This window comes from Poecilia reticulata, linkage group LG19 (assembly GCF_000633615.1).
Source record: "Poecilia reticulata strain Guanapo linkage group LG19, Guppy_female_1.0+MT, whole genome shotgun sequence".
Lineage (NCBI taxonomy): Eukaryota > Metazoa > Chordata > Actinopteri > Cyprinodontiformes > Poeciliidae > Poecilia > Poecilia reticulata.
Genome location: NC_024349.1, coordinates 13,905,068 through 13,930,130, shown reverse-complemented (window position 1 = coordinate 13,930,130; position 25,063 = coordinate 13,905,068). Strand labels below are relative to the sequence as shown.

Sequence of the window (25,063 nt, the reverse complement as noted above, 5' to 3'; positions counted from 1 at the left end):
TCCATACTGACGTAGTGGCGTYAGKCACGTAACTAACGCGTCACGTAATGTGACGTGTCACAGACTATGTAACCAGGAAGAGCTAAACTTCATCATGCTAACAGTAAGTGGAAAATGCTCACTTATTTTATTTAAATTTAGACATATCACACAGTTTATGCTTGTTCTGTGATATTGTGAAGAAAACTGTTGATAAMGTTTTTTTTCTTATTTCCAGTGAAGGCGAACAGCTWACTTGMTAATAGTCTTAGCATGCTAAACATAGCAGCTACATGTTAAGTTCTGAAAATTTTTGTCTGAAATCWACATTTGCTTGTATTTTGTATTAAGTCCGTGAAGTGTGTTCTTTTCGTCTGTATGTTTTATAATGTACTCGACGTTATGTATTATGTTTAGTAATGTCTTAAAACTAGAATCTGTATTTCAGCGAAAGGTGGCTAACGTTAGCTTCACATCTGCCAAATAAAAAAAACATTCTCCTATATTACACTGACAACGACAGTGTAATATAGAGAACAAATACTTTATTCGTTMTCTATATTACAGAGAACATGYTTGTTCTCTGTAATACACAAATATACTAAAGTGTATTTGTGTATTTGTAATACACAATTAGAAGATAGATTAAAGTGTTTTTTGTTCTCTATTTTTAATTGCGGTTAACGGAAGCATAAAAATGCTGTTAAAACCTCCAATATTGCTAACATTCACTTAAAAGTTAGGAAACTGGCRCGTCGTGTTTTTATTAAAGGACTTTGTTAATTGTAAAGTTMATTTACAACATTAAAGCAAAATCTTGGGATCCCTCCAGTTTCTTTGTATCTGCAGTAGTTTTGGTCAGTATTTTTCAGATTTTACGGATCAAAATTATTTGCTCTAGTTGTATACTGCATGTTGGTATGCAGGTTYATTTACAGAAAACAACTCATTTAATAAAATGATAAATGTTACTGTTGATTTCTGACCTTCTTTTTAAAACAAGGCTAAAATTTTAGGTGCTCTTACAAGCTGCAGAAAGTTCCACCTAACGGTGTGTGTTAAAGGTACAGCTCCAACAGGGTTTTCACTCAGACTCTTGTGACCTCTGATCAGTCCATTTGGACACGTCTGAGTTTTATTTCRAATTAACAATGTGTCTCTAAGGATAAAGCCTCTTCCTTATTGATCCCTCAGGATACCAATGATGAAGACGTGTCTCTGTTTGATGCCGAGGAGGATGCAGGGAAAAGGTCAAAGAAGAATATCAAGTAAGTTTACAGAGTCCTGATGGGATTAACTTTYTGTGTGCGTGTTTGAGTGTACCTAGCAAATATTGTCACAGTTTTTTATTTCAGTGTATACAGCATTCAGGCAAATGAGTCAGTTGTTTGCCATTTTATGGAGACAAAAAAATAGTAACCGACAGTTTATGTTCTACGGAGCTGGTTTTTTTTAATGGAGTAGAAGAATAAAACATGTTCCACCCTACTTATGGTAATTTATCAAACAGGTGATCATTCTGGCTTACTTACACAAAGCTTATGTTGTTAGAGATAAGATTTTTTTTTTGTATCAAGAAGAAAAAAAAAATTAGTCATAAACATTAGAACAAATTTTTTGTGTCATTTACATCTTGACKTTTTGAGTCATGAACAGTCTTTTCAATAAGCTGTTACATCAGTTAGTATTACTTTTTTGCATAGCAGCTCAGCTTTACAGGATGGATCTTTTCCTGTATTAACCATCATAAAAAACGTTTYAGATGAGTCTTTCCTGGCCTCGGTTGAGGAAAAAGTGTTGCACAAACTTAATCTACAGTCAATGACTGCTTCTCCTTAATGTCTAGTGATGGTTTTAGTGTGGCTTTTCTTTCAGCTGATTTCTAAACAGATCACTCACAAATACCACCTTCTGCTTCTGTCATTTTTTAATATCTGCAAAAGTATTATCCTACATGTTTTTAGGCTGTATTGCTTTGAGTTTTCTCTCCAGACACTCTGGCTTGCTGAATTCCATTTCTGCATCTTTGTTGTTAGGTTGTCAATAATTTTACCTACATGGTCACATTATTGAGCTTAGAAATAAAATAGTTTTTAGCCATGTCTTGTCTAGATTATCTTGATCCCCCCCCCCCAAAAAAAAACAAAACAAATAATCTTCTGTAACTGGCAGTAGTGGATGGAGTGAGTAGATTTTAAATTATRCTGTAATCGTGCTATAAATCTGTGGCAGGCATCCGGTGGCATCCTTCTTCCACCTCTTCTTCAGAGTCAGCGCTACGCTCGTCTACCTGTTCTGTGAGCTCGTCAGTGGAAGTTTCATCGCCTCCATGGTCACGATCATCCTTCTGCTCTCCTGTGACTTCTGGACTGTAAAGGTGGGCATTGTTTTACTGTCCTAGGGTTATGCTTTAAAGTAGTTAAATAAAATGTTCTGTTTCTGTAATCAATGAGGATAAAAGCTCGCCTCTGTATGCTAAAGACGTCAGAAATGCTACTTTTTTTGCATCACTTTGCTGAGAGGCTTTGGATAAACAGCTTGGTGGTAAATCAAATTTTCTTTGATCAAATTAGAGAAAATGAAGATTTGTTAAATTGTCAAAAATTATAAATAATTTGGTTGATATCTATGTTAAGCTGAACCAAAATAGTTCCTGTACATGGCTGTCCACTAATCTTATGGCTGCAATTCAATTAAAAATTTCTTTGTTGTTTCTAAAGGGAAATTACCGTATTTTCCGCACTATAAGGCACACCAGATTATAAGGCGCACCTTCAATGAATGGCCTATTTTAAAACTTTTTTCACATATAAGGCGCACCACCTTATATGTGAAAAAAGGCGCATAGATGGTTCAGTCTGGGTTGCCAATTTGTTCCRTACTCTTACACATCCACATTTATAAAGAAGTGGTCCCCGAGTACTTTATATAGTAGGCTGCCCCAGTCGTTGTTTCACTCACGGTGTTGCGATATTGTGCCCAACTGCTTTCTGGGTAACACAGACCAACCGAAGCGCTGCCTCCGCAGTCTCTGTCTCTTTTCCCCCACCCCTCCGCCCCCCTTGCTTTAAATGCATTATCAAACTTTATTAACAAACCAGCGTTCTGACAAMTATCCCAGCATGCACTGCGCACTTCTTCTTCTACGGGGGAAAATTGAGTCGGCGGCTGCTTACTGTAGTTGCTAGGCCTGTTGTGGCACAATATTGATCCATATATAAGGCGCAGCRGATTATAAGGCGCACTGTCGGCTTTTGAGGAAATTGAAGGTTTTTAGGTGCGCCTTATAGTGCGGAAAATACGGTAAGCTGCATGTTAGACTTGTTTAGTATGTATTTATATGTATTTTATTCTTGGGAAAATAGAAAGCAGGAAATGCCTAAAATGGGTTAAGGTTTCTTATTGTCTTTGACATCAAAAGTCTCATTTTCAGCAGATATTTTGACAGAGTTACATTACAATTAGATTTGCACCATTGTAATGAGGGCTGCATTCCTCTGCTGTAGCCAAGCATGCTTTTTATCTGTAGAGAATGAAGTTTTTACGTCTCACCTGAGTTTGTCCTACTTAACCTAAATCATCAGCTGTGATTAATGAATYCCTTTGCTCGTAATTGAAGAACTGAAAACAAGGATTAAGAATGATAAACTATCAACCACATTTAAGAAAGGCTTCGATTCACTTTGGTAAGAGTTATCTCCGTTTCTAGAGACTTAGATTTCCAAGAAATACTAAAGTTATGTCAAGAATTTCAGTTTCAATACAGCGGTGGAGACACACCAACAGAAGAGTGTGTTTTCTCTTTCACTGTGTTAAAATGTCTGTGTGTGAAATGTTGGTTTCCAGAACATCACAGGCAGGTTGATGGTTGGTCTGCGGTGGTGGAATCAGGTGGATGACGACGGGCAAAGCCGCTGGGTGTTTGAGTCGCGGAAGGTACGAGGTTTCTCTTCTTTCTGCCGTTTTACCCAGTTCACTTCCAGGCCTTTAACCTCTCATGATGCTGACATCTGGGGCTATATGAGTTTGATAAATGGCTCCGTTTACTGTCAGTGACCCTTATGGTATTCACAGATGGTGTAACTGTGAGAATATCCTGTTTCCTTCAGGGTGCTGGGAAGCAGCAAACGTCGGATTCAGAGTCCCGAATCTTCTGGCTTGGACTGATAGTTTGCCCGGTCATCTGGGGAATCTTCGCCTTTAGCACATTATTTTCATTTAAGATTAAATGGATGGTAAGTTGCTTCATGGAGTAGATACAGATTCGTTCAAAGTTCACATCCACCCATCATGTATGATTGTCAGTAGTTTTTGGCCTTTAGGATTCATTGAAGCCATTATTTTTGGAATGGAATGATTATATAACACACGACTGCAATTCAAAAGTGTTTTTTTTTTTTTTTTACAGACCCAGTAATATTTGGATAAATGTCCGTTAGCAAGTTGCATCTCAACCACATCATGTTTTGATTACTATACAGGCCAGGTCCTGAATGAATTCTGGCTTGATATTTGACCACCACTCTTTTTAATCACAATTGGTAGAGCTCATTTAAATCCACCCATTAAATATGCGGTTTTGTGCCATTTAATCATAGTTTATGTTTCAATAAGCTTGAGGTCAGGGTTTTAGAGATGCCATTCAGGAGGTTTAATAAAGGCCTCCCAAAACCAGTTTTAATGTGTTTTGAGTTTATTATCCTGTTGGAACACCAAACTTTGTCCAAGTTTTTAACAATTTGACCCAAACTGTCTCCCTAGGATGAAAGGAAATTAGAAGGGTCATCGATGCAGGACTTTTAGATGTCCTGCATCTAAAAGTTACAGGACACCAGACCCTCAAGAACTGAAGTTTGACACTTTTGGGTCAGAATATTCAGAAAACACTTTGGAAAGTCACCAGTTCATACTGATCTTAAACTTGAAGCCAATGAAACAGTGATGTCAGTTTAATACAACCATGGACTCAACTAGATCGTTGAACTTGGACATAATTGGTTGTTCCAACATGGGAAACTTCCAAGAACAGTTCAGACGTACTCATCAAATGGATAATGACACTTAAAATTTTATGAACTGATATTTAAATTTGATCTCTGTCATAAAACCACCTAGTTTGTTAGAACTCTGTCAATTTTGCAGAGAGGGCTGTTATCCATCCAGAATGATGCCAGAAGCTTGTTGATGGCTAAGGAAAGTGTGTATTTGAAGCATCAGTGCAACTTAAGGATTATGTAACTAAATATTACTGGGAATGAACTATATATATATATATATATATATATATATATATATATATATTAACCTGCAGCTACAGTTCTGAACTTGTGTTATTGAGAGAAAACTTGGATTGAACTGAAACGTATGAACCAAATTTTATTTCATTTTTTAAAATTTCCTTGAAGTTATCATTCCAACCTGAAAAAGTCAACTGCAAGTAAATCATTTAAAACCCAGAATTAATGACTTTCATGTCAGTTATGAGTGAATGTAAACCTCTGACCTACACTGTACAAAAATGATCACTGTATAATTACTGTATAAAGTACAAGTTGCAATATTTTGATAAATTCTTTTTATTCTCAAAGGAAGAAATAATGTGGACATTAACACTGTTAAACCATTAGTGACATGACTGTGTTGTTCTTCAGCCTGTAGTGATCATGGGTTTGGTGCTGCAAGGAGCTAATCTGTACGGATATGTGCGGTGTAAAGTGGGAGCAAAGACCAGCCTAAAGAACATGGCCACTAATTATTTTGGCCGACAGTTCTTGAAACAGGTGAGGGGACTTCAAATCAAATGACTCTGAAGATGTCCTTTTTCTGTTGTTTTTCTAAAGTAGCACTGATATTTTTGTCATCCATAGACGCTGTCTAAAGAAGAGGAATCGTAGAGTTTTGCACGTCTGCAATTTTCCTAATATCGTAGAACAAGTGGAGACAGGAATCTTTCCAAAATGGACTAAAGACATTGGTTTTGTTTTGAATTTAATGTTCAAATCCTCCAAGTTATTTTCATGTTTCATTCAGAGGTTTTGGTTGCTGTTTTTCAGGAACTGAACCTGCGCAATAAACACTCTTTACTAACACCTCAGACATGAGTGACAAAAACCTGCAATGTTAACCTGACTAGTTTGTGTTGTAGTCTCATAAATATACCTTTAGTTTGTGTTTTTGTTTCTTATTTTTCAATAATTTAATGCAACTTTAAGCAATTTTTCAGATGTTTTGTAAAGAAGTTTTCTTGCACAACAGGCTGTGTAAAGTATTCCTTGTAAATATGTAAGTAAAACAAACTATGTGGAATATCTTGTGGGCAAATGCATTTGGGACTTTATTTTCTGACTAGTTCCCTGTTTTTATTTATGCAATTTTATTATCCAGAAACAAAAGTAAACCTGCTTTTAGTTCAGGTATGTGCATGTCAGGAAAGAATAAAAACAAAGACTGTCATTGTCTTTGTTTTTATTCTAAACCCTAAATTTAAATTTAGGGTTTAGAATAAAACCCTAAATTTAAATTCTAAACCATAAATTTAAATTGAATAGCAATGATACAAAAACACACAAGGTTTGCAGCTTTGCTTGTTTTTAATTACATTTGCAGATTTTTTTTCTACGGCCCAGCACTTTAAAGGTGCCACCACAGCATCTCATTTATGTTGAGGTCTGAGCTTTGACTCGGGCCACTGTAACACCTGCTCTCTTTTAGTTTTCAGTTATTTATTTTTGCTTTGTGTTTGATTATTATCATTTTGATGATCCAGCATGGTTTTTAAAAGGCTCAACCTTATGAAAGTATCAAAGGTGAATGTTTTTCTCCGCAATCTAATGCCATAAAAACCACAGTGTGCTTTTGTACACTTAAGGTTAGATTTAAATAATCAACCTAATGGAGATCAGATCATTTTTATTAGGTTCTCATGTGTATTTTCAGTGAAGGTGTGCTTTCTTTTTGTGTGTGTTTAGTTTAACTTTTTCCATAAGCAAATACTCATTGCATTAAAATGCATATGACTCCGCCTGGTTGTGAAACCTTAACTTAGTCTTCTGCTGTTGGGTTTAATGGCTTTAGTTTTTAATAAAACAACGCCCTCTGGTGTCTATTTTAGTATGTTACATAGTTGTTTCTTTATATATAAATATTTCAGTGTACAGTAACTGACAAAATAAAAATTTTGAATAATATTTCCAAAATTGTATTCGAGACTATATGAAGTCTGGGGTTCTTTCAAAAAATAATTGATTCTAATACGGAAAAGACAACACATCTCGATAGGTCACTTTTCAAAATAAAAGCTCAAATCATAGTTGCAGGAAACTAACAAATTCTTAAAATGTGTAAAGAATGTCACATCAAGGACATTATCTTTTTCCTCTTAAGTTGCTGTGCTTATTGCTGAAAAACGTTCAACTAAATAATACTGCTGAAAGTTTTTCAGCAATAAGCAAGGCAACTTAGGGGGAGAAAATGTCTTGGTTTGTCGCGCATGTGAACATGGTATGTGGACTGGCTTTTCGAAGAGGCGGCTAGCTTTACTGCGGTCTTAGACCGCGTCTAAGGCCAAATTTTCAATAGCCCCACTGTGATATACATAGATAGTATGTCTCTGATCTTTTGATCAGTCGTGACAGTAAGAAATAGAAAACATGTTCAATTCCAAATTGATAGCTTTTTTTTTAGTTGATGTGCTTAATGTCCCCAGAAGCGTACGTAAAATGCTTATTTTAAGTTAATTTATTTTATTCTGGAACTTCGCCGGAAGCTACTTTTCTATAACGGCTAACCAATCTAGCTAATAGTAGCTTCCTTTAGCTCCTAGAAACAGCAGCTTTGGTTTATTGTTTTTATGATTTAAACGGTCCAACGAATTTGTTTTTCTTCCTCTGGAGACCGTCCTTTGATGGGAATTACATCCAGGATGATTCCTACCGAGGATGCGTCCGCCAGGAAGCGAGAGATCGAGGAGAAACTGAAGCAGGTCAGTTTGGCTGGACAGGAAGAGGAGATCTATGCTAAATTCACGGTTTAGCTAACAAACAGGATGTTTAAATACATGCAGACTGTAAACTGTAATGTGGTGTCCGATAATGTGTGACGACGGGATTATTTACTGTGGGAATTTTACAGGAACAGGAGACCCTGTCATTCATCCGGGAGAACCTGGAGAAGAGCGATCAGCTGACCAAAGGCATGGTGAGAAGATCTGTTTACTGCTGTCCAAAACATAACAGACTGCTACTTCTACTAAGTACTACTACTAATATTATTAACAATAATACCCTGATCTTGCTTTTGCTATGTTGTAAGGATTATTATTTTTACTTTCAGTCTCTGAGTTTGGTCTATTGTAATTTTATTTTTAGATACTAAAACATATAGTGACATTTAAAAGAAGAAGAAAAAAAAAACATCTTTACAGAGAGGTCTATCCACACATAATAATGAAAAGCTGTGTTGAAGACAAACCGGTGAAAGGAAACGGTTGACAGGCAGCCTTAAGAGAGATTTACAAATTAAGTCAAGTTAAAGTTCATTTATAGAGCACTTTAAAAACAACTGAAGCCAATCAAACTGTTGAACAAGTCAGCAGGGGCTAATAAATGCACAGCATATAGAAAACGTACAATATTGGTACGATATGGTCACACACCCAGATTGGCTAAACACTGTCTCATGCCAGGTGTTTGCCAATCTTGAACCGGAGGTAAACCAGAAAGTCGCCTTTCTTCTTAAATTAAGAAGAAAGGTAACTGGATTGTTTCTCAGTGGTCCAAAGTTGGAAATCATGCTACTGCAATAAAATATGACATTTCATGGCCATTTTACACATCTGTATCACGGGTTCCTGTATGCGTGCTGTATGTTGGCTCCATTTTTTTTACACACAAAAACTTCAGTTGAACCTCTGAAATGTTTTTTTTTTTTTTTTTACCTGTTCCGTTCTCGTTTTGTAAGGTTTCCATCCTGTCTTCGTTTGAGAGTCGGCTGATGCAGCTGGAGAACTCCATCATCCCCGTCCACAAGCAGACGGAGAACCTGCAGAGGCTGCAGGAGAATGTGGACAAAACTCTGTCCTGCTTGGACCATGTCATCAGCTACTACCACGTGGCCAAAGACACCGACAGGATAATCAGAGAGGGGTAAGGAATTAGCTCCACCTTTTAAATTCTGCCGTAAACGGTTACTGAAATATCATGTACTTGCTTTTTCTCAAGACCTTCAGGCAGACTGGATGAATACCTCGCCTGCATTGCAAGGATCCAGAAAGCTGTGGAATACTTTCAGGACAACAACCCTGACAGCCCGGAACTTAACACAGTGGTAACTATCTTCTGAAATCTGTGATTATATCTTTTTTTTTTTTTTTTCCCAGTTCAACAGTCTGAATCATACCCATCACACAAATCCCACACAAGTCTTCAAAAAGCTGGGAAGATTTGATTTGGTTGAAGCGTTTTTTTTCAAGAATGGATTAGTATAATAAAATAAACTGCTAATGTAAAACATTAGATTTTTTTTAAATTAATTTATTTTTTTAGATTTTATGTTTTAGCCTTTTTACCAAAATGGTAGATATTCGAAWATCTACCATTCATCCATCCTTTCGTCCATCTATCTGTTTTTTCAGCTTGGGGAAAATKTTATATTTCTTTGAAATCTTATCAAAATTCACCATAAACTGTGTAAAATTTMGTTTAGAAAGGTAATTAAAATAAATTAAATAAAAGTGGAAAAAAAATGTAAGGAATTCCTCTGACCTCTGTGTCTATTTYCATTTAAAACACCYTGATTAGTCTGGTTTTTACTTTGTTTTTGTTTGTTTTTTTTCTCTTCAGAAAGCTCGCTTTGAGAAAGGGAAAGAGCTGCTGGAGGCGGAGTTCCGGAGCCTCTTGACCCGCTACAGTAAACCCGTTCCCCCCATTCTRATCTTGGACGCCATCAGTGTGGACGAAGACATAGAGCTGCAGGAGGAGGTGGTCCTGGAACACCTGCCCGAAGCCGTATTGCAGGACATCATCTGTATTTCCGGCTGGCTGGTGGAATACGGACGCAACCAGGGTACGGCGGTTTGTCTTAATGTGTCTGCTGTTTTTATATCACTTCCACCCCGGTTCTCCCAACTTCTTCTTAAATTAGATTTAATCCTTTAGAAGATTCATTCAGCTGTTCATCTCATTCTAACATAATACGGCTAAGATTACATAGTGTTTTCGTTCCTTTAATATAAATGCGTTGTATGAGATCTTCTGAATAAACATCTCTCACTGAATGTGGAGCTGTAATGCAAATAAATCGGAGCCAATTTGGGCCTTTCTAATGTGCTTCTTGTTCAAGAGATTCAGAGAAGTTTAATTTTCTTGACTGATGATCAGCAKGGAGGCGGGTCGGGATCAAACTATATTTAGCTTCTGTGTTTCATTACAACATCCATCAAAATATGTGTCACAACATACAAAAATGTGTTCCTGTTTTGTGCTCCAACAGATTTATTACAGTCCACATGATTGGAAGGTAAAGTTATTAAAGGTTAAGGGTTTAATTCAATTTAGTTAGAAGTCTTTATTCYACAAGCCTTGCTGACGTATGTATTCTCAGCAGGAGTTGCCTCATCACTCTGAACTTCTTCTAAAAATAAGATTTCGAGGCCAGTTAAACAACCAGTAGCTTAAGATAAATGAACAAATATGTTACAGGGGAAAACGGAAGTAGCCCACCTAAAGTTGCCATCAGGGGGCAGCGTAGCATTAACAAGAGAGCTCAGCTGTATCCGAGGCAGCACAATGATTTTCTGCTAAAAAGTCGAGCAGTTATCAGAGCCCGTCTTGGATACTTCACAAATTTATTTCGGAGACAGGCCAGGAGCGATTAAGAGGATGTGAATGCTTTTGCCTGTACRCATGAAGAGTTTTATGAGCCACAAAACTGGAAAGATTGAGCTGACTGAGCAGCCAAACGATAAGCCTGCCTTCTGGCTGTTGGTGCGCTTTGTAATTTATAGTAATTGTGGTTGTTATGTGAGATAGAATAAGTGATTGCTAGGTCTTTAGGAAATAGTTTAATTTTATATGGTACCTTTATGGTTAGAGACTTCGTTATCATTTAKAATTGATCATTTGATCACTCTATCTTTTATGACTACAAATTTAACAAGAACTGGACGAGAGCATTTATCGTCCTTCAGTTTTGTCTTTTTTTTTTATAAGAGTGTTAATGAAGTTAATGCTAATGCTACACAGGTTTTMGCACAAACTTTTAAACCTAATCTCTCTGTCCATTCCTACGTAACGTTTCCGTTTGAGGATRACATCACAGATTATTTATATTTGCAAGTATACTTATAGCATATTTGTTTACATGGATTTGTAGCTGCTCTGTGAGCTGAATCTGGAGTAGACACTGGGAGTGGTGGAGTGTTGCTTCAGGCGCAGGAGACGTGACAGATACCCATCAGTTGGTTTATATTCAAGCTGCTGTTTAATCTAAACAAAGCTTGGTAGCACAAGGATTTGTCATTTTTCATCAAAAACAAACAGTCAAAGTGGGGAAGAAAATTTTTCTTGTGGATGGTAATATCTCTATTTATACAAACGTCTGTTTTATTCTGCTATATATAATTTTACGTAGATGGTAAGGATGGGCATTTTCACCATCTGACACAAAACACTATTACAAATTGAGTTTTTAAAGACTTGTCTTTGTCCAAAATTTGATGCATGTTCATTTGATTTGTTCCTGATCCTTTGTAATTGTTTTGTGGTAAAAAAACAACAACAAACAAACAAAAAAAAAACAATCTTTAATCTAGGAATCGTCTAAAAAATGAAAACCTAACAGCCTGACTTGCTGATTACATAACACCTCCAAACACATTTGTGTAAGCTTTGACACAAACATGACCCATATGAGAAGAAATGTGCTGCAGGAGATGAACCAATTAGAGTTGTTTGCTTAATTTCTTCATTTCCTAAATGTAAGTAAAGACTGAGAAATTTTTTTATTTATTTTTTTTTAAAGTCATGATGTAATCTTGAAAATGTTCTTCTTCCGCAGATTTCATGAATGTCTACTTCCAGATCCGGTCCAGCCAGCTGGATCRCTCCATCAAAGGCCTGAAGGAACATTTCCGCAAGAACAGCGCCTCTTCTGGTGTCCTGTACTCACCGGCAGTCCAAACCAAACGCAAGGACACGCCCACCAAAAAGGCTCCCAAGAGACCAGGTCAGCAGCAGACGGACCTGCTTCCAAACATAATCTGTTAACGGTCCTCTCCATTCGGCAACCGCAGCTTCTGTTTTACAGATTAATGTAACAAAACACGTCCGAATCTGTGAATAATGACACTTGCATTCAGTCTTTGTTGGTTACCATCCAGCCACGTTATTCTCCATCTCTTTTAAATCATTCCTCACCACATGGTGTGATTTTAATTTTTTTTTTAAATGCTCTAACCATCCTTCATCCTTTCCTCCTTCATAATCCCTGTGTTGTGATGACAGTCTACATCCCAGGTAAACACAATGCTTCCGTGTGTGTGTGTGTGTGTCTCGCACTTGCTTGTGTCCGTTTGGTGCCACGTGTCGGAGCGGGATTAGAGTCTCTGCTAGGGTTTATGTTTCAAGGTTCAGTGTTTGATCAGACGTGGTCGGTTAGCGTCAGCGTAGCTTCAGCGCGTCGGCCTTCAGTTTCACGGCGAGGTTCAGCACGAAGCGGCAGTGATGGCGTGAGTCAGCCGCTCTAAAGGTGGAACTGATTAAAAATAATAAGCGCCGTGCTGCGGATTGTTGCTGTTCCGCACAGACGACCTCATAAACCCCCCTCTTGGTTCGTTCGCCGTCGTCAGATCCTTGGTGTTCTGTGTTCAGACAGAAACACTTTTGCAGAAAAGAAAGCGGCACATTTACGGAATGATCTCTGCTGATTCCCTGAAACTGAAGGCTGCGTTGACTCAGTGATGTGGTGGTTTGTGACTAGAGCAGCTTGCCGCCGACACACGGCTTAACTGATTTGTCACACAATGTGTGCAGATAATTGGAAAAACCAGGCTTTGTAGGGGATTCATTCACTGTGCAGTGTGACTGATAAGCAGTTTGTCCTTCTAATTAATGCCAGGAGATGAAAAAGACAAAAAAACTAAATAAAACATTTATTAACCATTTCAGAACAAGGACAAATTCATTCACACGTATGAATTGGTAACCTTTCTTTTGCCTGTTTAAACTTTTGTTCGATTAAGTTTTCTCTGCTTTCACTGTTCAACATGTTTCTGTAATGAGGCAGAGATGAGCTTTGATTTCTGAGTATTCAAAAATATCATTGCAGTGCGCTGCTGTTTGCAAAACTGCCTAGAGGTGGAAGTAATGAGTTGTAGACCATCGGCAAAATACTTTTGCAGCCAGAATTCTCGGCTCATTACAGCTTAGTAGTAATTTTGTTAATCTTTTGAATGTAAAACCCATAAACGAATCACAAGTAACGGGAAGTAGACTCTGTTGCAATCTCATCCACAGCAGCCGTCGTAACTGAATGTCTGTGGCGACTAAATCTATTTTACGTTATTTAACCTTGCTGTAAAAATATGTCCACCATTGGCTCTTTTCTTGGCCTTTTCTTGGTTGACTTACATGAGCGTCTTAAACATTAGAGCAACACATTTTTAGGGGAGGCATCAAAAGTTTGACTCTACTCAGTTCTCAGTCAATGCTGGTAAGAAGGTTGCTAAAAGCGATGCTGCGTTGATGTCCTGAAGGCGGAGTTTTGGAAAGATCAGGAGATTTTAAAGAGACGGAGACCCAATTTCAAAGCAATTTCTTTTGTCATATTTGATATACACTGCTCAAAAAAATAAAGGGAACACTTTAACATTTAAGTGAACACTGAAGTGTTCCCTTTATTTTTTTGAGCAGTATATATATATCGACTGAAGGTTATTTTATTTTGCTTTAAAATGACACTATGTGCTTTGAAAATACATAATACTGCCCCTTTAAATCTTTTGTCGATTAGCTTATTTCTAAATTAATTAATTCATTACTTAATTAATTGAATTAATTAATTTCTAATTGAATTAATTAATTAAATTTAATTAGTTGTGCATCTCTTTTATGCTTGTTCATGTTTATCTGCATTTTTCCCCACTTTGTTCATATTCCAATCTGGACAGAAATTATAAAGTATTTATTTCAGATTTTTTTTTGGTTCTGAATATGAACATTGATTGCCTGGAACCACCAAGCAATAGAGAAAAAAAACAATATTCTACTGACGTCCACCATCTTCTTATTGTTAAAGTGCTGCTATTTTCTTACCTCCCTGATGGTTCTGCAATGTCCGGTCGACGTTAAAACCTTAAACACTGGTTCAGAGCTTTTCCCCACAAGTCTACGCGGAGACTCATAGTGTGTGTTCTGTCGCCGGTGACGTAGAACTGAGCTGAGGTTGAAGTCGGCATGTCGTTGGACGTGGCTGCAGCGCTGCGCCCGCGTCTCTGTGTTCGTTGCATGTGTGATTCTGCTGATGTTCTAACCATCCCAGCTTTGTACGGTTTGTTTTGTAAAATGTGCCACACGCTCACTAACCCAAGCCAACACGTCACGTTTAACTCTAAAACCTGTTGAACATGTTTCATCTGTGTATCTTTAGAACTTTAAAAAAAAAAATTATTAGTAATAATAATGATGCTGACTGTATTAATTGTGAAGGCTGTGTACCTAACCTGTGTATTCTCTTCCATGACCCTGGCGCTGTGTGTTTCAGCACAGCTGTCCTGTCAGTGCTTTAGTTTGTCTTTCACCTGGTTGTCCTGTTGTGTAGCTGTGGTGGTGGGCTGCTCCCACCCCCCATAGATGCCTCTGCTGGCTGTCTTGCGGTGGAGGGATGTGCTGTCTGCTTTTTCAACACTCACTTCCTAGCTCTCCTATCTTTTCTTCTCCTCCCTTATCGTGTTTCTTGGCTGTCTGGACCTCGCTGCCTCCCCCCTCCCCCACCGCCCCGCTCCTCTGGACTCTTTCTGTCTGTCTATGGGACCAGGGACCATTCGCAAGGCCCAGAACCTTCTGAAACAGTACTCACAGCATGGGCTGGATGGGAAAAAGGGGGGTTCTAACCTCACTCCTTTGGAAGGTAAAGCACCTCGGTCTTCTCTTCGCTCTGTTTTCCTCCTGCAGCCGTTTCAGACGCAGAAAAAAGACAGGCCTGTCACAATAGCGCTGAAGGTCTTAATTGGCCATGTTTGATTGGAGAATAATCAGGTTCCACCCAGAAACACGTTTCCAGTGTCGAGAAGCCCACCAGCTTAAGCACAGACTGAATGTCAAAATGTTTTCAGGAAGTTTTAATGAATGAACTTCTTGTTGGTCTCCATGACCTTCATAATCTGTTTGAACGTTCCTGGATTGCTGCAGATTTTAATATTCTCCTTTATTAAGAATGCAGTCATACATTGCTGCACTTTTCATTTGCTCCATCGCATATTTTTCACTGAATTCCTCTCTTTCCTAAGCAGGCTGCCGGTAGCAGTCAWATGAGACTTCTGCCACTTTAAACCTGTTACTGGAGAAGCAAACATGCTGTGAGACACTTGCAGGCAAATTAATGCTCAATTATTAATTAAATTAATAATATTTAATTATTAATGGTTTACTTTTACACCATAAAAGATTTAATGCTACCATTTATTGTATTTTTTTTTCTGCTTGGTCGTTTTTGAGTGGTGGCTAGACTGTCTAAAATGCAAGCTTTCTGCTGAGATCTGTTAGACTCTATAACTTGATTCTTTAAAGAAGAAAATCTATTAACAGTAACTCATTTGTCCTGCAGTCACCATTTCCTCCTGATATGAATAATTAATGACTTTTTGTGGCTGGAGGCCTAGATTGATCACTGAAGCCCCTCCTGTCAGAGCACCTTTGGGTTGGAAACGGATAGACTAATCCTTTTTGTTGAGGCTGGAGCAGCTGCCAGAGAAAGCCTTACTGTAACTTCACACTGCCTTATTATAAATTATTTGGAGTTCTTGAACCAGTGATGGCGATATGAGGATTTAAGTTTGGTAAGAAGCCACAACAATACAGGTCAATACCCGCAAACTTTTTTCATTCTTGTGTTCACCTTTTCCCGATTTAAACAGATGTTTATATTTTCTACATGTGGCTCCATCTTTAATTAAACTTTCAGGCTATTTTTTTTTTACTTTTTAACATAATTCCACAAATTTACAGAAACAATTAACTTCATAACTGGTCTTTTATTATTAATACCAACATTTTTGCACTGCTTATTATTTCAGTTTGATCTCACATTAGAAACATTACATGGTTTTCATTCACCCTTATTATACCTTAGATTTCAATGTAATAAAGCTATCAGAAGATTTTTTTAAAATTACATTAAAATATTAGAACATTGTTGTAAAAGAGGTATAAATTATTTTTAATATTATTGCGCAGGGATCAAAATAATCCCAAACGACTGTGGCATAAAGAGATGAAACAAAGAAAAGAGATCGTATGAAAATATATTTTACTTTGAAGTGAGACGGTGCGGTTTTTCCAGAGTAGCGATAACCTGCAGTGGAAACGTGTGTCAGGATGTGGTTTTTAAAAGGTGAGACCAATCTAAAGCTGTTGTGAAACTCGAAGCCTGTTTCTGTCTTGTAGCTTAACACACTCATTGATTTAGACAACATGAACCTGTGGGCCCCCCCCCCCTTACCCTCACCCTCACCCTCACCCCTCCCCCTGGCCTTCATTGGGTCTCCCCTGCTTCTTTTCTGGTCCCTGTTCTGGTGCTTGGTGGTGGTCGGAACAGCTGATCCAGGGTCAGGTTTGTCTCCCCTCTCCCCCCCCTCAGTCTGGTCAGAGCCCAGGTGGTTTTTGACCAGTCTCCCTGCTGTCCCGTCCCCACCCACCAGGTTACGATAATGACCTGCGGGTCAAACTCCACTCTGACGCCCTGAACGAGAAGCACGGGGCCGCCACAGGTGAGTTGTGAGAAAAAGCAGGGAAGAGAAAGAGAAACGGGTGGACCTCGGATTACATGTCATTGTTTTGTTTTTGTTTTGAATACGGAGCATTGTTTCGGCCTGCAGACGCAACACTTATTGTCGCCATAGCTCAACACAGACTGCTTCACGTAATTGTGTAAATCCTGATCAATCCCTCGTGTCTTTATATTTTTCTTCCAAAAAGGCAGACATGCTCCATTGTGGAGCGATAATTCGCCAACTTTTCATATTAGGGTATAACAGGGTATAGTATTCTATGATGGCAAAAACAGAAGTAGAAAAAAATGCACAAATATTTCAAAGTTTGTTTAAAAGACAAATGTTGCATCATGTGCTACAGTGCAGCCATAATAATTATACTTGCCTATCTAATTATATAGAATTAAGTCAGGTTCAAATTAGTCCGCTTTATATTGCCAGATTCAGTTTTAATTATATACTTATGACTAACTTATTATAATACAGTTCAGACAAATTCAGATCATCATTTAATGGCTGTTATAATAATATTTATAATGATAGCATAAATTGTGTGTAAATCCAAAATAAAAGCAATATTATAACAATTGCCAAATTGTAAAAAAAAATAAATGGATTTAAGTAATAAATGTTATGTAAGACTATGCTTATTTTGACTATGTTTTGGTGGTGATAAAACTACTACCAAAATGAGTGTTCATAAAAATTACACTGAACGTTTTTTCTTTTTGCTATCATAAACATCATCATGTTATCTCATTAGAACTGATACATTTTTTCTGAGGGCATTTTAAAGTTTTCGTGAGTTTTTTATTTTWAATGGCTCTTTGTTAATTACCTTACTGGAGTTAAAATCACCCAGTTAAATAATAGTAACAGACTATATGAATAATTCATTGGTGAGAGTAAATAGCTGATACTATAACAAAAAGAAAATTTTTCTAAAAATGGTGAAATGTCACAGACTTAAAATGAATGAAAAGCAGCCAAAGTCCCATAATTTATCAAAAACCTGCAGGAATCAGAACTTTTAATGTATGGGAGAAAAACATAAAGTAAAAAAGGGGCAGCTTTAAAATGCTCAGTATTGTAAACCAGACGTTTTACTAGAGCTGTTGTTTTTCGCCTCTCAGGGAAAGACGATGTCCTGGACATCGAGATCGACTCGTACATCCACTGTATCAGTGCCTTCGTTAAGCTGGCTCAGAGCGAGTATGCCCTTCTGACRGAAATCATCCCTGAGCATCACCAGAAGAAGACCTTCGACTCCCTGATTCAGGTCAGAGACGCTAAGATTTGATCTGCTTTTATTGCAGGTTTGGTTTCTTAAGAGTGGCAAAGCTTTGTTCCCCGTTAAATGAGAGCACTGAAATGAAACTAAGAAGAGGAAAACTTGTTAGTGACTGCAGAAATGTGGAAAAAAATTACACAATTGTTAATTAGTTTATATTTATCATCTTGCATTGAATATTTTTAGATAATCTGCTTACTACAATTGGATTTTGATTATGACATATAAATACCTATTTTATCAATAATTCATTTACAGTTGTATTCGCTCTGTTTAAGGACCATAACCGCCGCGAATAGCTGAAATCTGTGAATACTTGAGACCCCCTCTGAAAACACTGACAGCTGCCTGATTTAATAGTTCAAACATAAAATATGCCTCAGTTTGCATTAAGACACACAGAGGAAACCGTCTTCGCGCTGCTACTCTTGGGGGTCAGCAAATCAGTGTGGCACTGCTGGATTGGCTGCTTTGCAAATGGCAGTAGTGTGTCAAATAGCATTGAGTCTCTGTATTTCAGCTTTCCAAGCCGCATTTTCTTTCAAATATTTCTCTAAAAAAATCGCTAATAGGCAAGTTTTGCGTACATAATTCTAGCTACATTCCACAGAAAAAAAATCTGTGAATTTATGAATTCGCAAATACTGAACTGTGAAAAGGTGGGTTTCCACAGCATTGGATTGCGATACYGTTTACTGTTGCCGGGAGTCSGTAACATCCCTCTGGTGTTTCTCTCATCTGTCCACAGGAGGCGCTGGACAACCTCATGCTGGAGGGAGACAACATCGTGTCTGCGGCCCGCCGGGCCATCATGCGCCACGACTACTCAGCCGTTCTCACCATTTTCCCCATCCTCAGACACCTGAAGATGAACAAGTCCGAGTTTGACTCAACGCTGCAGGTTGGAGCCGTTTTAGCACCGTTGTTCCGACGATGGAGGAAAATTAACGTGTTTCTTGAGTTCGATTAATCGTACGCCCCGGTGTTTGCAGGGTACGGCTGCAAGCACCAAGAACAAGCTGCCCACTCTCATCACCTCCATGGAGACAATCGGAGCCAAAGCTCTGGAAGAGTTCGCAGACAGYATAAAGGCRCGACAATCAGATTATTTCCATTTAATCAGGAACCCCTGATTGATTGATTGATCTACCAATCTTTACTCGCTCTCCTTTCTTGTTTCCTAACAACAGAATGATCCTGATAAAGAGTACAACATGCCCAAAGATGGAACAGTCCACGAACTGACCAGCAATGTGAGTAGTGACTTTTTTCTTCCATTACAGATCGAAATGTTGCATGTCTGTCTAAGACCAGTGAAACCTTTTCAKTGTTGGAATTAAGCAACTTAAAAATTACTTTGCCCCACATTTCCTTACTCTCTCTTTCWTTGTCATCCTCACTCTTGCTTTTGTTTCGAAGCAAATTCGCCCTGGGCAYGTAGCTCGTTAGCCTGTTAACATCCTTACATTAGCAGCATCATTGTTTCAGCRGCAGTCATCAAAGCGCGTGGAAACTATTAGCGACTTATTGTCCTGAAATTACGGTAATCTTCCGTAACGATGTGACTGCGGATGCTGGTTTTCTGACGAACATTTCATCACTGGTTCATAAAGCTGTGCTGGTGCTATTCTTCTCCTCCGCAGGCCATCCTGTTTCTGCAGCAGCTGCTCGACTTTCATGAGACGGCCGGAGCCATGTTGGCCTCCCAAGGTACCGTCACTATGACGACACGGACAGCTAACTGTCTTTCATCTTTCTGCTTTGCTGAAACAACTGACCCCTCTGCCGGACAGCGTTTGGATACTGATGTGCGTCACCTATGAGTCTGTTTTTAATAAATCACTCTGAAMGGCAGCCTGTAAATGTAGYCAGTAAGATTAAAAAGGAGTCTGCAATAYTTCTTCCAACCTTGTTTATTTTAAATGAAATATKAAATTGTTTACATATTTATTTATGTTACCCTTAATTTGAASTTCTTAAATCTTAAGTTAATAGAATGGTAAGMTTTCTATAAATTCCAGCATGTAACTTCCTTATGTAGAGCTTTAGAGCAAGCGATTAGTTTAATTTGTATTTAATTTAAATTTATTTTAAAAACATTTCTGTTAATCTTCATTTTATTTTGGGTTTTTTTTCTTGACAAAATTTCCTTGAAAATATATTGTTTTATAGATTTATGTATTTTTTGTTGATTTTATTTAATTTCCATATTTTTAAYTGTCTCGCATTAGATTTCACACATGCTTTCCTACTCATATCGACCACTCAGAGCATTTTATCATTATCCAACTTTTTAAAATTTTAACAATAGAATACATTTTATACAACGCTTTTTTAAGGGTATTAAAAATATATATATATTTTCTACAACCACTCAAAATCAAGTTAGAATACTACCGTCGAGTYATTTGTAAAATCATTTCAGCTTTGTTGTTCGTCAGTGAATAACGCCTGCTTTTCTGGAGTTCCTCAGCTAAGGCAGTTCAAGTGTAGCATCTGACTAAATATAAAATAAAGGTCTGTCCTCTTTGACTGGGATGTTTTWACTCATCACTCACAGTCAACATATTAGCTTAATACATCTGACCTTTTCAGTGTGTTTCAGAGCTAAACTCACAAAGATTAAGAGTTCTTAACCAAACAGAAACCAGAGGGGTGACATCACTCTCCAAACACCTGTTCTGCTACTAAATGTGAAGCCAGTTCAACAGTCTGGTTAATAGGCCGGTTTCCCAGTTTCTGCTTGTTTTTTGTGCTACTCTGTGCAGCTGCCTCATAAATCTCTGATAAAACGGTGAAAATGTTCCTCTTTAAACCCTCGCTGCCTGGCTGACGGCTGTTTGCCTTTTCTGCTCTAACAAATCTCTTCTAACCTCGTTGCTCCTGCCTCTTTTTTCTGTCTCTTCTCTTTTTGCCTTGCCTCKGCCTTTGTAGTTCTGGGGGACACTTACAATATCCCTTTAGACCCCCGAGGTAAGCCGGAGACTATCCGTGTGTGTGTAGGCTTGGTGTTTTCTGTCTTTACTCTTTTCTTATTTGTGTAGGATCGCTTAGCTCTAAAGCCGTTGGTTAAATATTTCCGCTCCTTTTCCAGAGACGAGTTCAGCGAGCAGCTCCACCTCAGACTTCAACAAACGTCTCCTGAGCTCGTACATCTGTAAGGACACACTTTCKSCCRTTTAGTGTGACAGCTCCTCTTGTGCCGACTCATAATCATCCTCTGTTTGTCTTCAGGTAAAGTTTTAGGAAACCTGCAGTTGAACCTGCTCAGTAAATCCAAAGTTTACGAGGACTCGGCTCTCAGCGCCATTTTCCTGCACAACAACTACAACTACATCCTGAAGTCGCTGGAGAAGTCAGCGTCTTTCCCGTTTTTTTTTTTCGCCGCCTCATTTATCAGTCACTTTGCAATTCACTTCACCACCGAGATGTGAATATTTGTCCATGTCATTTTGGGCGGCTGCAGGTCCGAGCTGATCCAGCTGGTCACGGTCACTCAGAGGAAGGCGGAGAGTTCTTACAGAGAGCTGATCAAGCAGCAGATCGATATTTATCAGCGCAGGTAAGTTATAGTTTCACGGAAAACCCGAGGACGTTTAATACATTTTCAACTTTCTGCTGAAGTTGTTTCTTTCCTCTGCAGCTGGCTGAAGGTTTTGGAGCACCTGACAGACAAGAACATGCCCATTTTCCAACCAGGTGCCAAGGTCAGGACTTCATAATCTGTCGCTCAGAAAACGGTTCAAAGCATTTGTGTGATCTGTAGTACTGAAAGTTCAGCACAGTTTCCAACAGCAGCTGACACAGCACGTCGATGTGATGGGACGGAAATAACCCGCAGCCTCGGCGCAAACGGTGCCAATCATAATCCTCATTTGCTTTTAGTTCTTGTTTAATAAAAGATAAAAAAAAAACAAGTTTTAACTTGATTAGCTTTTAGAAAAACTCAATTTGAATTGAGTTTTTAGTCATTAAAAGTGGTTAAGTATACATCTTAACTTGGTTTTGAAATTTTAAATAAATAAAATCACAGGCAAAAATCATTTTCATTTACATTCCTGCACAGGCAGTCTTTGTAAATTGTGACTGTAGGCGCTATTAATCTGTTGCCTTCTCACCACAAAACAAATCAAGTTGGACAAGGTCATACAAGAAAAAGCTTTTTTTTTTTTTTTATTCTCTTTGCTGTGGGTTTTAGGTTTTCATTATTTTAGATACGAGAAGAAAAATCAAATATATCAGTTTAACATGTCAAACTAAAACAACCAGAAATATCCTGCTTGTTTTTTGTTTGTTTCTGATGAGAAAATCTAATTACCAAAACTCACACCAACCCTGATAGCATTGATATGTTCCCTATGCTGTTTGATGATTTTAAAGGTGGACTACCATCCTGGCCTCATGCGATGGTGCTCCTGTTACAATCAGTAATCTCTATTCTCTAAATCAACAAGTCCTACTACGCATTCAGGCACCACACCAACAGAAATGGGAATCAGCTGTGTTTCCTGCCTGACAAAAGCTTGCAGCTGARGARGAGCGCACACACCTCCACATTGCGCCCAGGTTCTGTTGTGCTGGTTGCTAGGACACTGCAGYGTGTGGTTTTARAGCTGGACTTTACATGAGGTGTAAAAAAGTTGGGTTGTTAAAAATATGCTCAACTAAGCRTCATCGTTAGTGATGAGGTGAACGGAGGTAGAGGATGAGCTTCGACTCCCCTGCATCCCTGAAGAAAGAGGAAACTGATGATGGAGATAGTGAAACCTCCATAGCTATATATCTGAAAAACAATTTCACAGAAACAAAAATCCTAATACAAATGTGACACTTGTGCTACAGTGGCAAGTAGAAAAAAAAAGAGGAGTTTGCAGCCAAGCTGAAAACTTTGGGAGTGAATTTATGTAGTTTTATATGTAACTTAATGTCGTTTGAACTTGTTTTTTCTCTTTTAGCTGAAAGACAAAGAGCGACAGGTGATTAAAGACAAATTTAAGGTGAGCCACAAAGGAAATACAAACCTTTGGTGTGAACATATTAAAGCAGATTTTTTTTTTAACTGCAGTTGTTACCTGTGTGTCTCTCTCAGGGGTTCAATGACGGCTTGGAGGAGCTGTGCAAGATCCAGAAAGGCTGGGCCATTCCAGATAAGGAGCAGAGAGACTACATCCGACAGTCCCAGAGGAAAATCGTCTCGGATGCTTACAGAGCCTTCCTCCACAGGTGAGACACATCCACTTTATCTCCCCTGGTAATCTTTATATGGGGAACGTGATCTGTTTGAATTCAGAAAACTAAAAGGAACTAAACTGTCATGTTCCAAAATGGAAGAGCTGAGTTTAGGAAAACAYTAGACCCTGTTAGTCCTCTCTTTGCAGAGCCAGCTTTAGCCCCGCTATCTGTCATTAGCCATATTTTATTTGACTTTATAAGGAAGGGTTTATTCCCCCACCCCCACTCTCCTTTACAACATCGCACAGCAGCCAGACTAAATCTTTTCAGACCCCACCGTAATATTTCAGTCAGGTAGAAAGGTCTACACTTTGTCTGGGCCATTGCAGGACCTTCAGACTGTTGGTTTTAGTTGTTTGTGCCAAAGAACTGCATTTAGTTTTCTCCCGAAACGATGATGAGGATTATGGTCTACAGAGATTCTGATGTGGAACTTCTTTGGTTTCACCTGCAGGTGTGCCAACATCTCCTTCACTAAGAACCCTGAGAAGTAYCACAAGTACCGGTCAGAGGACGTGGAGGAGATGATCGAGAAGCTTTTCGACACGTCGGCCTGATGAGCAGCTCGTCTCCCTTGTCCAGAAACGCGCCCTCCGCACGCCGCCTCCTCCCTTTCTGCACCTGAATGTTTTCTGTCATATATTTATCCAACTTTGCCTCTCTACTGTCAAGTTTCTGATTAATAAACACTAAATCATCCTGCTTTATTAGTTTGTCTAATTATGTTCATTACAGATAATTAAAACAAACGAATATGGAGACGGATGACGGAAAACATGCAGATGTTGCCACTTAACGAACATTCAGCAATTAGAGAAACCCCACAGAGAGATCGCCCCCTAATGAGATGAAGAGGCTGCACACAGGAAGACGTTCAGACCGTGTGTTCAGCTCCACAGCTGAACACACGCCACACACTCGTTGACGCGTTTTCCGCTCAGCAGGCCGGAATAAGTTTGTAGAAGTTTAAGATTTGCTTGTTTTAAAGGATAATTTCTCACAGACTAAACTGGATTTACACAATGTGCAGTACAGAGGAGTTTTTTTAAGTTTACTTGACCAAACATCTGCTCTATTACATTCTCCAAATTCAACTAAAATTTGAATCTGGCCACATGGACAAGCTAAATGTCTTCAGCTGAACTATTTTATGACCAGAAAAGAAAAAGTGTTTGACCTCAGCGCAGAGATCTACTATAAGCTCGGATGATTCAAAGAGAGGCTTTTAAACATAAACGTGCTGTTCCGCTTTTAAAGCATGGTAGTGGCAGTAGCATCCTGAGGGCTGTGGGACTGCCAGTGGTGCTGGGGCACCACATGGCGACTGCTGGAATTCATCAACAGCAGGTGGTTAAGTCAGATTGGGTCCACATCCAACATGCTTTTGTGCCATAAATCCAAAATCTACTTCTCTTGTTCATAGTYGTTTATCAGCTTTAACATTTAAGATAATTGTTCTGAAATTTTTCTGAAAGCTCCACAACTGTTTACTTACAATTTTCAAAAATCTGCTGTCCTCATTTTACATTGCAGCCCAACTCAAGGTGAGCTTCTGCTTTAATAATGTGCTCAACATT

The 25,063-nt window shown here is 38.5% G+C and overlaps 2 protein-coding genes across 7 annotated transcripts; both read left to right on the top strand.

Moving 5' to 3' along the window:
- Positions 1 to 2: 2 nt before the first annotated feature.
- On the top strand, positions 3 to 7,084 carry tvp23b (trans-golgi network vesicle protein 23 homolog B (S. cerevisiae)). The gene is made up of 7 exons (XM_008437179.2): positions 3 to 103; positions 1,174 to 1,247; positions 2,212 to 2,356; positions 3,826 to 3,915; positions 4,089 to 4,214; positions 5,631 to 5,759; positions 5,847 to 7,084. The coding sequence occupies exons 1-7, from the start codon at positions 95 to 97 to the stop codon at positions 5,871 to 5,873; spliced, it is 600 nt and encodes a 199-aa protein (XP_008435401.1). The 5' UTR covers positions 3 to 94; the 3' UTR covers positions 5,874 to 7,084.
- Positions 7,085 to 7,745: 661 nt separating this feature from the next.
- On the top strand, positions 7,746 to 24,191 carry exoc7 (exocyst complex component 7). 6 transcript variants are annotated; one of them, XM_008437175.2, is made up of 21 exons: positions 7,746 to 7,960; positions 8,110 to 8,175; positions 8,938 to 9,122; positions 9,198 to 9,303; positions 9,819 to 10,041; positions 12,034 to 12,201; positions 12,480 to 12,491; positions 16,892 to 16,960; positions 18,097 to 18,242; positions 19,003 to 19,155; positions 19,247 to 19,345; positions 19,445 to 19,507; positions 19,898 to 19,964; positions 21,189 to 21,227; positions 21,349 to 21,411; positions 21,489 to 21,609; positions 21,721 to 21,816; positions 21,898 to 21,961; positions 23,210 to 23,251; positions 23,344 to 23,477; positions 23,941 to 24,191. In XM_008437175.2, exons 1-21 carry the CDS (start codon positions 7,883 to 7,885, stop codon positions 24,041 to 24,043), a joined length of 2,097 nt encoding a protein of 698 aa, XP_008435397.1. In that variant the 5' UTR covers positions 7,746 to 7,882; the 3' UTR covers positions 24,044 to 24,191. The 6 variants fall into 6 exon arrangements, with proteins under 6 accessions (XP_008435397.1, XP_008435395.1, XP_008435398.1 ...); XM_008437173.2 differs by lacking the exon at positions 16,892 to 16,960 and adding an exon at positions 15,010 to 15,102; XM_008437176.2 differs by lacking the exon at positions 12,480 to 12,491.
- The last annotated feature ends 872 nt before the right edge of the window (positions 24,192 to 25,063 follow it).

Coding starts and splice junctions, on each gene's coding strand:
- tvp23b (XM_008437179.2), top strand. Junction 4,215..5,630: donor CATTTAAGATTAAATGGATG/GTAAGTTGCTTC, acceptor GTTGTTCTTCAG/CCTGTAGTGATCATGGGTTT. Junction 5,760..5,846: donor GCCGACAGTTCTTGAAACAG/GTGAGGGGACTT, acceptor TGTCATCCATAG/ACGCTGTCTAAAGAAGAGGA.